Source organism: Panthera leo, chromosome D2 (assembly GCF_018350215.1).
Source record: "Panthera leo isolate Ple1 chromosome D2, P.leo_Ple1_pat1.1, whole genome shotgun sequence".
Lineage (NCBI taxonomy): Eukaryota > Metazoa > Chordata > Mammalia > Carnivora > Felidae > Panthera > Panthera leo.
The window spans coordinates 45,743,492-45,758,510 of record NC_056689.1 but is presented as its reverse complement, the minus strand read 5'-3'; the positions used below and the strand labels follow the sequence as shown (position 1 = coordinate 45,758,510).

Genomic DNA, 15,019 nt, shown 5'->3' with positions numbered 1-15,019 from the left:
CCTTGTGACTTTCAGCTCCCACACTCTCCGCCAGGCCCTGATGCCCTCAGAGGGCACTCGCAGGTTCTCATGAGCTTGGTTGGGGGGGGGGGTTGGGGGAATGTAGACAGGGTCAAGGAGGCCTTTTTCACCTTCTTTGATTTTTCTTCATGATCACTCACTAAGGACGCTTCTACTGGAAACTCTTACAGGACGCAAGTCACGTGCCAGCTGCCCTTTTGAGACAGGAGTCTTGTTGATTCTTTTGGGGAACACATTTGTGGGCCCACACAATCCTATCACTCTCTGGTGTTAGATTTGGGCAAGTTTCTTAACCTCTTGGAGCCTCAATTTCCTGCCCAATGCCTCGAGAATAATCACCCCACAGGATGATGGCTAGGTCTAAACAGCGATGGTTATCAAAGTATTTCCCGGTCACAAGCGTGATATAAATAATGTGCAATTGGGAAGAGCTGCCCATGTACCTTAGTGACTCAACATGCAGAGCTAGGAAAATGTTTCCTCAAACTTAAATCTAAAGGTATTTTTACTTTAGAAAATCTCTTGCGTTTAATATCTATTTGTCTCATATAATGTGTTTTATGATTTTGATACATATAAAAGATTATGTAACGATGCGTGAATTATGAAACATGTAACGAAGGAGACACCCACCATAAGAGCACTATACTCACCATTAAGACTTTGGCTTTGAAATGTCCAGCCTAGCTGGGGCCTCAGCCCAGTTGGGCCCCATTTCCCTGGAGTCTATTTCCTGCTGGCTGTGGGGAAGGGGGAATAGATAGGGGATGAGGGGAGATGAGCCCATGGGGGAAGCCCAGTCCCAGAATCGGGGGGGGGGCCCAGATCCCTGGAATTTGACTTCTCTTCTGACCACGAGTGACTCCGAGTGTTTCCCACAGTTCTCCAGGCCGGAGTTCGTCTTGCTGGCTGGAGAGGCCCCAGTGACTGTGCACCTGCCTGGATCAATTGTGGTAACCTTTGGGTTGACTGGTCAGGGGTGGAGGGTGGGGAGGGAGCTACACTGCTGGGAAGGCCTGGAGGCCGGCTGACCCCTGAGTGGGGTCTCAGGCTGGGAGGGCCCTGGGGGGGGGGTGCTCACTCTCTCTTCCAGGCTCCTGCCAGAGCCCTCTGCCAAGTCCCACTCCTGCTTCCCGTCCTTCAGCACTTCCTCTTCTCCTTGAAGACGAGCCTTCTGCTACTTCCAGCTCATCCTGCTTGGCTTTCCAGATGCAGCTCAACTTTGTCACCTTAATGAGTCAGGAAATATTGTTTGAGCATCTAGTCGGGGCCAGGCCCCACTCCAGAACCCAGATCTATGTAATGTGAGCAAAATGGAGTCCTTCCCACCTGGAGCTTACATTCTAGCATATTCGTACTTGTCCATTTGCTGAGGTGGAAAAGTCAATCTCCTTTCCCTTAGCTCTGTTGCCCCAGCCCAGGGAAGACTGTGGGGCCCCAAGGGGTTCAGCCTCTGTCTGTAGGGGCACTCGGTGTCTGGATTGAGGGTGGGCAAGACACTTGTCCCTGCTGATATACACTCAAAGGGCTTTCGTGATACCAGACCAGAGTGGGGACAGCCACTGCCATGACCTGCTCCAAGATGTCTTGGGGGTATGTGTGCTTTACTGAGACCTTCCTGAGCCAGCCCCCTGCAGAGCAGGGGAGAAATAGGCTTCCCTGGAGAGTGGAAAGGGGCAGCGGGAGGGACAGGTTGGGCTGGGCTGGAGCACCAGGGTGTAAGGGAGTTTGCAGCCAGGACCTGTCCTGGCAGGTGGGCAGCAGAAGCTTCATTGTCCCATTGGGCCCCACTTAGAAAACACACGTTCAAAGGCACAACTATTAAGAACTTCAAGGGGGCCCTTGTAGAACATTAAACCCAAGCAGAGGGCCCTTCAGAGCACATGGGTGCCCCCACACCTCTCTCTCTTAGCCTCTGCACCAGAGTGCCTCAGAGTGTATTGTGTGATCAGCCCTGCCCAGGATCATGTAGGAACCCTTTCATACAGGGACCTCAGTTCCACACTGGCCCCTGGAATGTGGGGGCTGCCCCTGGGTGCCACAAGGGTTGGGATGTGGTCACAGGCATGGTCTCCATGACACTAAAGTCACACATGTCAGTGTCCATATCCATGACTGTCCTCTAATGAGGACTTTCTGGATGGAGGTCCAGGCCAGACCCCTGGCTGGGCTTTGGACACAGGTGATACTCAGCCTATGTCCTTAGTGAGGCCAGGGCTCTGAGCACAAGGTGCCATGGAAGTAGAAAAGGGAGTGGGTGGCTCTGCCCTCCAGGCCACAGACAAGGATTTTGAGCCAGACCTCAAAGACTGGTAGGAACCCGCCATGTGGGGAAGGAGAGGAGGAGTATTCTAAGCAGGGGACATTGCATGCAAAGACACAGGCAACAAGCCCATGTGGGGGCAGAATGATGGGTGGCTGAGCGGTGGCAGCTGTGGTCAGGGTGGGGCTGTGGTAGCAGATGAATCTAGAATTAATCTCAGCAGGGTGAAGAGAGAAGTCTGGCTGCTGCTTATCTTTGGATGTGGCTCTGCTGACCAACTTCTCGGTTCAGAACAATCCCCTTAACTCCTATCTCCTCACTGGATCTGTGCCCACCCCTATTCTCTCTGCTGTGCACTGGGGGTGGGGGTGGGGGCTGGAGGAACAGATTCAGGGTGATTGACACCCCTGGGACATATGATCCATGGATGAGGTCCATGAGAAGCCTAAGCCCTTCTAGGAAGCGGAGCCCAAGGGTCAGCTGGGGTTTCAGCAAGGGGGAGACATCCACTGGACCTGCCTCCCAGCCTTTAGAGTCCCTGCAGAGCCTTATAGAATGCGGACTTGAGTCCAGTTCTGCCTCCTACTAATTCTGGCACCGTCCCTTCCTATGCTTGTCATCCCTTAACTAGTATCTTTGAACCTCATTTTTCATCTACTGTATGGGAACCCTAACATACTTATCTCGTAAGGTTGTTTTTCATTAAGTGAGACAATGCGTATAAAGTGCTTAGCACAGTAGCTAGCCCACAGTCAAGACTCCTGTCTCGTAAGTTATTGTTACAATTGATACTATTATCATTTTCAGACCAGAAAAGGGAAATCCTTTTTGGCTCTCAGGGCCCTCTGCGTGGTGCTGTTGAGTGGGCAGTGTCTGGAGGTGAAATGTGACATTATGTCAACGGCAGGAGCTGTCTTCAGTGCTGTCATGTCTTTTGTCAACCTTGGGGAGCTCACCTGCTTTGGCTTGGCTTACATGAAAGGTAAGCGTGTGTGCATAACCTACTGCTGGCCTGGTGCCTCACGTAACCCAGATACCTGGTTACCTGAACCCTCTTCCTTCTACGAAAATTGCTTGAGGCTGGGATGCCTCACCTTGCGCATTTAGACATCAGTTAGCATGGTGAAGCTTCAAGTGCTCATTGCAAAGTGTCAAGGGAGTGCAGGAGATTATAATGAAATCGTATATGTAAGAGGCTATGGGTTTCTGTGATTTGCCGGGTCTGGTTGATCTGGTTGATCAGTCTCGAAGCACTGATGCTAGATAAGTGAATGTTAAAAGCATCTCCATGTAGGGATGCCTGGGTGGCTCAGTCAGTTAAGAGTCCTACTCTTTTTTTTTTTTAATTTTTAATGTTTTATTATCCATATATGAAAGAGAGGGAGACAGAGCGTGAGCAGGGGAGGGACAGAAAGAGAGACAGGAAGATACGGAATTCAAAGCAGGCTCCAAGCTGTCAGTACAGAGCCTGACGCGGGGCTCGAACTCACGAACCGTGAGATCGTGACCTGAGCCGAAGTAGGACGCTTAACTGACTGAGCCACCCAGGTGCCCCAAGTGTCCTACTCTTGAGTTCAGCTCAGTTCTTGATCTCAGGGTTGTGAGGTCGGGTCCCCCCGACTCTGGGCTCCACACTGAGCCTGGAGCCTACTTAAAAAAAAAAAAAAGCAGTTCCATATAGATGGGAATGTAAAATGGTGCAGCCACGGCAGAAAGCAGCAGAGCGGTTTCTCAAAAAATTAAAAATAGATTTGTCGCATGATCCAGCAATTCCACTTTTGCACACATGCCCAAAATAATTGAGAGCAGAGTCTTCAAGAGAAGTTTTTGCACCCATGTGTGTAGCAGCATTGTGTGCAGTAGCTAAACTGTGGAAGCTCCCCCAAGTGTCCATTGGCAGATGAATGTGAAAGCAAAGGGTGGTATGTACGTATGATAGAACATGATTCCACCTTAGAAAGGAAGGAAATTCTGACCTATGCCACAACACGGACGGACCTGGAGGATGTTGTTCTGTGTGAAATAAAACAGTTGCAAAAAGGCAAATATTGTAGGACTCCAACTGGGTGAGGTACCTAGAAGAGGCAAAATCATAGAGACAGAAAGAATGGCGGTTGCCAGGGGCAGGGCGGAGGGGGAGTAGGGGGTGTGGTTTAATGGGTACAGGGTAGCAGTTCCAGTAGAATTCTGGAGGTGGGTGGTGAAGATAGCTGCATGGCAATGCGAATATACTTAACAGTACTGAACTGTACCTTCAACTGTGGTTAAGATGGTAAATTTTTTTATTATGTGTATTTTACCACAATAAGTTTTTTTTTTTTTAATTTCCATCGAATCATACAGGACTAACGGGAACTCAGCACCCCACCCAGGAGCCGTTATGAAGACCTTCCCCTTTCCCAGTTCTGCCCAGTTCTTCCCTTTGACCAGCTCTGCCCTTCCATTAGGGATTCCTATTTCCAGCCATGCAATTATACCTTTGCTGTAGTTGACGCTAAGTGCTGTGTGGGAGAATGGAAAGGAGGTCGAGTTTGGATTATTTGGGCTCTCAGGTTCAATCCTGGCCAGCCCCTCTTGCTTAGGAATCATAATCTTGGTGTTTCTCTGTTCTCCCATCCCCAGTAGGAGGGGCTCGGGAGCTTGTTGTGGGGTCGGTTAGTGTCCAATGGGGCAGGGGGACAGGATGGGGTAGGGGGTGTCCTTTCTCCATAGCTCTCTATAGACCTCCGAGAGACCCCTCTCCTAAGTAAAAGAACGAGCACGATACGCTTCGATGTGATGGACTGATGTTGGCTCGATCTTTTGTAAAGTGTGAAAAGAAGAATCTTTAGGAAACACTGTATCTTTATTGATCTGTAACATGCAACTTAAAGAAAACCAGTGTGCTTGTTCTGAGTCCCAACCTTGTGTGTATCCTGGACTGTTTCCCCCCAGTCAGGTGTGTGTCCTAGACCCCTCCATGTGGGCATTCTTGAGCCGCTTAACTGGGATGTTCTGAGTAAAATGCTCAAAAGTCCCCAGTGTGGGGCTTGGAAATAAACCCACTGGGAGGGTTTGCTAGCCAAACAGTAATGGACACCTGTGTATCAACTGGGGAGAAGTGGCCCCAAGGGAAGGGTGAGTTGGTGTGAGTGGTCAGATTCAGGAGCAAGGGCTGAGGGCAGAGGGGGCAGGGGTCTGGGCGCCGTGTGGTGAATGCTATTTTATCTTCTCTGGAGACCTTCCTTTCTCCAGCACACGCAGCTTTTGAGAGAAAGGGCTGGTTATCCACTTAAAGGGTCTGCCTTCCAAAACTTGGCAGAACTCCTGTGCCCGACGAACCTGCTGTGGTGTGCCTCTGGGCTGAGAGACTGACGCATGGAGAAGGGTGTGGGCAGAGCAGGGCTGGGGCAGGCCTGTGGGGGTCCCAGAAGGAGTGGGGGAGGGGGTCAGGCTTCAAGTGAAGAGAGCAGAGGTGAGGAGGCAGTGCCTGCAGTGGCTGGGGCTGATTCACCGTCCCTCCTGGCAGTGTTGGGGGACAAACTCAGCAGGGGTTGAAGTCCTGAGCTTGGAGTGGAGTTTCCAAGCTGGCAACATTCAGGTCAGAAGGCAAAGATGACTCCACTTAAGCCCGGTCAGTTTGCTGGGGCTGCTAGAACAAAATACCATAGACTGGGGAGATTAAACAACAGATCTTTATTTCTCACAGTTCTGGAGACTAACAAGTCCAAGATCAGGGTTTGAGCTTTGTCGGGTTTGGGGTTCTGCTCCTGGCTTGCAGATGGCCACCTTCTCATGGTGTCCTTACATGGCAGAGAAAGTGAGCCCTGGTCTCTTCCTTTTATTACACTAATCCCATCATGGAGGCCCCATGATAAACCTAATTACCTTCCAGAGGCTCCCCATTCCCCCATTACATTGGGGGTAAGAACTTTGGGGAGATACAGACATGCAGTCCATTTCATGCCCATGGCTGGGGAAGTTTAAGAATGGTCCAGTTGGGGCAGAGGGCCTGGCCCATGGCAAAGAGCAGAATAAATAGTCATTTCTTTGTTTTTGACTTTATCTCTATAGATAAATAGCTGGAAGGCAATTATTAAGTGATTTCTTCTCTGAGATAAATAATCACATTTCTCCTCTTGGCCTGAGTTCCTCTTTGACTCTCTCCTCTCTGTTTCTGACTCCTGGCCCCTCCACAGACCCAGCAAAGGTCCTGTGGCAGCAGGTGTCCAGATGACTTGCTTTTCTCCTGTTTGACCCTTCTGGGCAGAGCTCAGGGCTGTGGGTGTGAAGGGGTGGAGTCTGTCTGACTGCCCTTCCCTCTCTGTTTCAGACAAAGAGTTCTTTTTCTTGGACGATGAAACCAGGCTGTGCAAAATAGCCCCCGAAGGCTGGAGTGAGCAGCCCCAGAAGAAGGCCTCCTCGAATACCTTCACACTCTTTCTGAGGATAAAGTTCTTTGTCAGTTGCTGTGCACAGCTCCAGTGAGTGCTCCAAAATTTTTCATTTGTTCCTTCAGGGACCTGTGTATGTGCTGGCTGATGTTAGAGATAATGGGTGACAAGTGCTTGGTGAATGGCAAATTACGCATAAATAACAACAGTCATCGTGGTCGATCTTGCTGGTTAGATTCCAATATGACAGAACAGGGGGAAATCAGCATTTGGGTCCCAGTCAAAATGAGAACTTGCCCTTTTGTTTCAAACGTGGTCCACTCAAAGCCAAAGTTCTCCCTTGACCCCAAAATGACCTTCCCCGAGCTGCAGATGAGGGTTGGAGGAAGGGGTTATGTGTGGCTTCGGAGTTGGGTAATTGCCTCTTTATTCCTTTGCTTCCTGAAAACAACATCTGAGCGTCAGTTTTCTCACTTGGACCACGGCAACAAACATCTCCGTGGGTGTTGTGTCAAGTGCTTGGCACACAGTAGCCCTCAACTTGTGGCAGGAGGCATGATGTGGGTAAAGGAGACCACACTCATCTTGCTGGCATCGCCCTCTGGGTTCTTTTAGCTTGTGCCCCATCTTTTCTCCTTGCCCTGCTTCCCAGACTGAGAAAACCCTCTGGTTTTAGTGTTCTTTCCCCCCCTCAGCATTCCAGTGACCCTTATTCCCGCGTCTCTTTTCCAGGAACAGCCATGCAAGGCACCAATTTTATCTGCAGCTTCGGAAAGACATCCTGGAGGAGAAGCTGTACTGCAATGATGAGACGCTGCTGCAGCTGGCGGTCCTTGCCTTACAGGCTGAGTTTGGCAACTACCCCGAGGAGGTGAGGGTGGAAACCTGGGGCCTGTGGTGGGGTCCTTGGAGAAGCAGTTATGGGAACTGTTAGAAATGTGGAGACTGAGACTTTGAGAAGTTTTCAGCCTCTACCACTGAGACTGAGGTAAATGGGATCCATCCACTCACCCATGCATGCATGCGTCCATGCATGCATGCATGCATGCATCCATCCATCCATTTATCCATCTATCCATCCACCCATCCACGCATCCATTCATCCATCGATGCACCCATATATCCATCCATGCATCCAATCATGTGTCCATCCATCCATCCATCCACCCATCCATCCATCCATCCACCCATCCATACATCCATTCATCCATCCATGCATCCATATATCCACGCATGCATGCATGCATCCATCCATCCAACAAGCTTTCACTGAGTGCTTTGCTGGGTTTTGGGGGTACAAAGATGGACAAGTCAAGTGTCTACATTGTAATGTACTTCTAATTTGAGGTTTCTCCTAAAAATAATAATTTGCTAATTTATTGAGTTCCCATCCCCTTCATCGTCACCAACAGGAAAAGACAACCTTTATTAAGAGATCACTCTGTACCTACCGTTGACCTAGACTTTTCCCACAGTGTTAACTCACTCGATCCTCATAGCAACATTGTATTACTCACATTTTCTAGAAGAACAGTCTGAGACTCATTTGCTAGAAAATGGTAAAGTCTAAATTTGAGCTTAGGTGTGTCTGACTCCAAGGCCAGTGCTGATTCTGCTGGAAACATTGCTTCTCAGAGCTTTACTCTTTTTGGCCAAACCCTTGTCCTTGCAGCAGAATCACACATATATTCCTTTGACTGATTTTGCCTATGATGGTCTCGTATTACAGTACTCAGGGAGTTAGTAGAGGCTACTGGCTATTTAATTTGCAGATGCATCACAGCAAGGAGGGATGATGTTAAGCGATTTACTTCCTTATTTAGGATTCAAAGTGGGGACACAAGACAGGAAGGAGGGACCAGCCAGGTAAGCTGTGACAGAGAGCAGTGCAACTTTGCTCTGGGTTCAGGAAGCCCCTACCCGTGTTCCAGATGAGGGGAAAGGGGCTTGGCCACAGACCTCAACTGAGACTGAGTCATGCGACCCAGCAGTGTGACGTGGCATGCAGTTGTGGAGGCCATCTCTGGCTGTGTCGGTAGAAATGGAGAGGGAAAAGTGAGCAAGCAAGGTGGGCTCCCCACCAGCCCACTGGGCTCTCTCTTGGATGGTATTGCCATCATTATGTGACATAAGCTGGGTGCCTCTAGGAAGTGCTTACCTTGGAGAAGCTACGCTCAAGAGAGAACCTGAGAACTGCGTGAAGGAAGAATCCACTGCTCAAAGGGAAAAATGTAAAAGGCTTAATCCCTGTTCCCCGGGGCCTTTGACTGCTTTCCGGAAAGTATCTGTACACCCATCCCCACCTCATGTACCCTCCAAAGCCAACCCCAACCTCACAACTTTCCTGGCCTCCCCATAGGTAGAAGGAACCCCACTCTGGTCCTTGGTCCTTTTTGACATCTCCTCCACACCCCTTGGCCAGAAGAAGGGATGATTCAGCACTCTCTTGATAGCAAGTGACAGAAAATCAAGCTCAGATTGGCTTGAATGAAACGTGTAATTTACTGGTTTGCAAGACTCAAGTGTTCAGGTCCTGCCTACCCTTATGACAGGCTTCTAGTCCTTTTACTGCTTACCTGGTAGCTTCTTCCTATCTCTTTTTAGCCTCCAGGCCTGGGGTCCTAACCATGCCTAGGGCTTGCTGGGCTCAGGGATTCAAATGACATCAACAGGACTTGGGCTTCTGTATCTCTGGGCCGTGCTCTCCTCTTTCAGTTTTGCCTTCGGTGGCTTCCGGATTCTACCCTCCAGGTTGCAGCCTGGCACCAAAGGGAGGGTCTGTCTCTCTCTCTCTTTCTCTCTTCTTCTCTCAGTAATGCCATGGAGATCCTACAGTTCTGTCTCATTGGTTCTGATGGGGTCATATGCCTACTCAAGCCAGTCACTGTGCAGGGAGATGCCATGCTCTGATTAGTTAGACTTGAGTTACATGGCCACCCCGAGAACCAGGGTAGAGTTCACACTATGCAAATACACGGACTGAGGGGAAGGAAGGATGGTTCCCATTTCCAGAAAGAGAGGAAATGGTTGCACATGGCTAAAAATATGTCTACCTACCAGTGAGCACTTAGCGGTTGGCAATGCTACATCCTTGGTGAACAAAGGAGCTGCGTTTAGCCGAAGTTCTGAGTCCGCTGGGGTCATTTTGGTCTGGCCTTGTGTTATAGGCTGAGGAATGTTCCTCCAAAATTTATGCGTTGAAGCCTTAACCTCTGGTACCTCAAGAATGTGATTGTATTTGGAGACGGGCTCTTTACAGGGGTGATTACATTAAAATGAGGCTTTCTGGTCGGGTCTTAGTCCATTCTGACTGGAGTCTTTATCAGAAAAGATTAAGACTCACAGGGAGACACGAGGGATGCTGGAGCACAGGGGAGAGACCAGGTGAAGACAGGGAGAAGATAAGCACTTGCAAGTAAAGGAGAGAGGCCTCAGAGGAAACCACCCCTGTCAACACCTTGATCTTGGACTTCTAGCCCCCAGAGCTGTGAGAGAATAAATGTCGGTTATTGAAGACATCCAGCCGGTGGCATCGGTTATGGCATCCCAGCAGGCCAACTCACCTGGAGTCGGAGAGGGAGAAGCTGCAACCACCAGAGAGTCTGGACGCCTTGGTGGAGATCTGTGTCTTTAGTCCTCACACAGTGTGGGGTGGATAGTGTGCCTGTTTGCCTCAGTAGCTGGGTTTAAGAGCGAGGACCAGTTCAAAAGTTAAAATGGTTCTCAAGAGCAGTGGCTTTCAAATGTTCTGTGCTGTGACCCAGGTTTGAAAAAGAAAAAAAAGGTAGACATTATAACCCAACCCACGTGGGTATGTACACAGAACAGAACCGAAACAAAAGTTTAGGAAATAAGATGTACCCTTTCTGTACCTGTTACACATTGGTGTTTCCTATTCTATTGTAGTTCATGCTGGTTATGAACCATAAACCATTAGCTCGCTAATGTGTTACAAGCTGCAGTTCGAAAAACACTTTTTAGCCCGTAGCATTCTCGTTTTGCTTTCTTCCCAGTAGATCTTCAGAAGGGACAGCCATGTCCAGAGTCTTCCAAGGCCCTCTTTATTCCTCACCCTGCCGCATTTTTCTCCAGAGCATTTACCACCGCCTGCGTGGTATACGCATTTATCAGCCATCCTCCACCTCCAGCACCTCCCCCAGATTCATGGAGCCTCGCCCTCTCTCACTGCTGTGGACGAGAGCAGTTCCAAGACGCTCTCTGCTGTCCCCACATGGGCTCCCAAAGGCAGACACTTTCCTTTTCTCTTGTATGTGTAAAGGCAACAGATTACACAAACCCACTCATCTGGGCACCCACACCCTCAGTCCTAATTTATGGAGGGCCTGCTCTACTCTTGGTATCATCTAAGCCCTATGTCAACCCTGCAAAGTCCGTGTTATTTCCATCGGCAGTTGAGGAAAATTGTGCCTCTGTGAGCTTAGGTAAGCTGGTGAGAGCACAGCCAGGACTCACTTCCAGGGCCTCGCTTCACTGTGAGCCAGGCACTGCGGTGGGCGCATCAGAGGGTGCTTGGGGAGACGCAGAGAGGAGGGTCTGCGCCTGTGTCCGTGTCATGGGGGGGAGGGGGGCGGCGGTGTGGCAGGAGGAGAGGGCTGCAGGCATTTCCCTGCAGCCCTAGCTAAGGCGGCTGTGAGGCTGGGCGGCACCACCAGCCAGATCCGGGAAAAACCTCGTGTGCCCCCCTAAGGGGCTTATATCTTGTTGGATAAATGGTTCTAGGGCTGGGGGGAGAAATTTAACTTGGAAACCACTGTAGTGAAAGACTGGGAGCCACTGCAGAATTCTAAGCAGGGAAGTGACATGATTACATTTGCATTTTAGAAAGGAAGACAAAGACATGTTGGTATAAAAATAAATCTCCTTCATCACATCAATGCAACAGAACAGCTCTTCCTCTGGGTGTCTCCCCTTCCAGCCTTTGATTACACGTGGGGATGTTATACAGGTGTAAGCATTGCCGCCTGCATTTGCATTCCGCTTTCCTGCTTGCTGACGTGCCTTCCTGCGGCCTTCCTTGTCATCATCTGCGACGATGACAGTGGGAGCCTTAGCAGGGCTGGACCTCTGCTCACTTTTCCAACCCCGCCCCTGTCAGGCATCACCCGGAAGTGCCACGTAAGTGGTAACTACTGCTGTTACTGTTCCTGTTGCTTCCGATCTTTCTTTGTGATCAATGACATAGAAATAAATGCTTCTGCTAGGGCATTTTTAGTTGCATATTGACTTCTTCTCTTGGACATATTCCTAGCTGGGTCAAAGGTCCTAAGTGCTTGTAGGTTCATGGCAAAATTGAGTGGAAGGTACTGAGATGTCCCGTGTTTTCCTTTGCCCCCACACATGCACAGCCTCCCCCATTATCAACATCCCTCACCGACATGGTACATTGGTTTCAGTTGATGAACCTACATCGACACGTCGTCGTCCCTCAGAATCCGTTGTTTACGTTCATGTTCGCTCTTGGTGTTGCGCGTTCCATGGGTTTGAACAAATTTATAATGACACGTGTTCACAATTAGAGTATCATACAGTAGTTTCACTGCCCTAAACATGCTCTGTCTTCCATAGATTTGTCCTTCCTTCTCCCCCACCCCCACCTGCCAACCATCCCCTGGCAACTACTGATCTTTTTTTTATTGTCTCCATGGTTTTGCCTTTTCTAGAATGTCATATAGTTGGAATCATACAACATGTGGCCTTTTCAGATTGACTTCTTTCAGTTAATATGCATTTAAGTCCCGCCCCCCCCCCCCCCCCCCCCCCCCGCATGTCTTTTCATGGCTTGGTAGCTCATTTCTTTTTAGCTCTGAAAAATATTCTGTTGTCTGGGTGTACTATAGTTTATTTATCCATTTCACCTACTGAAGGACATCTTTTGCTTCCAAGTTTTGGCAATTATGAATAAAATTGCTATAAACACCCACGTGCAGGCTTCTGTGTGGACATACATTTTCAACTGCCTTGGGTAAATACCAAGAAACATGACTGCTGGATCATATGGTAAGACTATGTTTGGAAGACAAATTGTCTTCTAAAGTGGCTGTACCATTTTGCATTACTACCGGCAACGAATGAGAGTTCCTGGTGCTCCAAATCCTCACCAGCACTTGGTGTTGTCAGTATTCTGGATTTTGGCCATGCTAATAGCATTCTGAATGCTTTTTTATGCAGCAGATTGCTGAGCAATTTCTTTCCATTTGTGTCTGAGCTTAGCTCAAGACTGGCATGGGCTAGCTCTCAGTTGAGGATTCTTAGTCCATGGCCACATGGGGATAGGTCTGTGCCATACCAGGAAATGGGGATGCTTCCCTTCAGATCCCCTCACCAGACCGACCTGCCCATCACCAGCCCTGAGAAGGCAAGATCCTCCCAGTTCCCAGCTGCCTTTCTCATGGGTAATTATCCTCAGCTATGGGGAAATGACTTGGCCAAGTTTAAGCTGGGAGGGGCTGTCTAAGACCAGGACATGCTGATTCAGGAATATAAGGGCAATTTCAGCTTCCTCTGAAAGTTCTGTCTTCCTCATTCCTTATAGTGGACCCTAAGACCACCCCTCCAAAACTTTTTTTTTTTTAAGTTTGCTTATTTATTTTGAGAGAGGGAGAGAGAGAGAGAGGGAGAGAGAGAGAGCATGTGCATGCGTGAGAAAGCGGGGCAGGGGCAGAGAGAGGAAGAGACAGAATCCCAAGCAGGCTCCATGCCATCAGCACAGAACCCAATGTGGGGCTCGAGCTCACGAACTGTGAGATCATGACCTGAGCTGAGATTACGCCTCCAAAACTTCTGCATACCTCTCTGCCCCAGAGTCTTTATCAGGGAACCCTGCATCAGACGGCGAGTGATGCTGATCTCCTAGCTGCTCACTGTAGGGTGGCAGCCTCAGGTTCCCTAAAGACTGGATGGAGGTTCAGGCTTGGGGTAAGGTGGGGCTCTCAGATCTCTTGTTCAGGAGACAACATCTTGATCCCCTCGTGGTGAGATGCCGGCATAGGCAAGACCTCCTTTGTGAGAATGTGACAGTGTACTAAGAGCATATGCAGACCGGAAATGCTAAATGCATAAAAAGGAACAAAGTTTTGGGGCTAGGGTTTTGCTGTGACTTTTGGGAAGTGGTGTGGCATCGGGGAGGGTGTGAGAGCTTTGGATGACCGAATCCTGTTTCTGTCACTAAGTGGTGTGATCTCGGCCCTGTTGAATGACTTCCTTCCTTGTTCATTTTGTTCATCCTGCCAGTGGCAATAGAAATATCCTCACAGGATTACTGTGGGATGGAAAAAGCTAATGTGTTCTGAGGACCACCTGGCATACAGAAGGTCTCAAAAACAGGTGGCTCCTTTCTTCTCTCCCTTCTATTCATGTCATATGGTTTGGGCCAACTTCTGATACAGTGTAAAATGTTACCCTTGGTGGGCACTTCAAGGGAGCATCCTTGCCCTGGCGCCCTAACTGGAGTTTGGGTTGCAGAGGCTTTTGCTGTGCTCAGAGTTCCATAAAAGGCACCTTGACTATGCCCCCCCCCTTTTTTTTCCTGCATCTTTCCAGCAGATAGAGAGTAAAGCTTATTTTCGAGTTGAAGATTACATCCCAGCGAGTCTAATTGAGAGGATGACTGCTCTCCGGTTGCAAGTTGAAGTCTCGGAGATGCACCGTCTCAGTCCTGTGCTCTGGGGAGAGGATGCCGAGCTGGAGTTCTTGAGGGTAAGAGCTCTGTATTCTTGAGAGGGGGTGTTGGTGTTTAAGGGAATGCAGCCAGCCCCCCCCCCCCCCCCGGAGCTTTCTCTGGGGGATTGGATGTGCTTAGACCCACAAGGAGGTATGAGTGAGGGACTTGAGACTGGGAGGAAGGAAGCTCTAACATCCTGCAGGGCAAGGAGACTGTTCTGGGAACAGGTGGCATATTGGAAATGATCCCCCCAAATTTAGTGGGCTGGGGTGGGGATGGTAGGGCCTTTCTTTAATCACGGAGTTCACAGTCACTTTTCTCACAGAGACATACGGGAGAACACTCAAGTACAAAACTGGGGTATGAGCCAAAAGCAAAGCCATGGGAAGACCTCTGGTTTCCGGCCTTCCAGGCAACTGTCCTCCGCACAGCACAGATGGTGTGGTCCGTGCATATGGGTATGGCTCTGGTCCACACCCTCTTCAGCCCTCAAGCAAAAGCAGTGGCATTCCGGTCCCTGATATCTGTGGTACACACAGAGCCTAGGATGGATAGCCTTTGTACACTCCACAACATACCAGCTCTGGGCCGAGGGCTGCATGGAATGGAGACAGAGAACCTGCTCCCTGCCCGCCAGGGAGTTCTACATCTCCTGGGGAGGAAAGACAGGGACCCAGAGAC

At 49.6% G+C, this 15,019-nt stretch overlaps 1 protein-coding gene across 1 annotated transcript in view; it reads left to right on the top strand.

Moving 5' to 3' along the window:
• FRMPD2 (FERM and PDZ domain containing 2) overlaps positions 1-15,019 on the top strand; it is an 81,227-nt gene that overhangs the window by 14,443 nt on the left and 51,765 nt on the right. Inside the window, 5 exon segments of the mRNA XM_042908089.1 lie at positions 903-974; positions 3,092-3,266; positions 6,597-6,747; positions 7,390-7,528; positions 14,221-14,373. Of these exon segments, the coding sequence (XP_042764023.1) occupies positions 903-974; positions 3,092-3,266; positions 6,597-6,747; positions 7,390-7,528; positions 14,221-14,373 (690 nt within the window).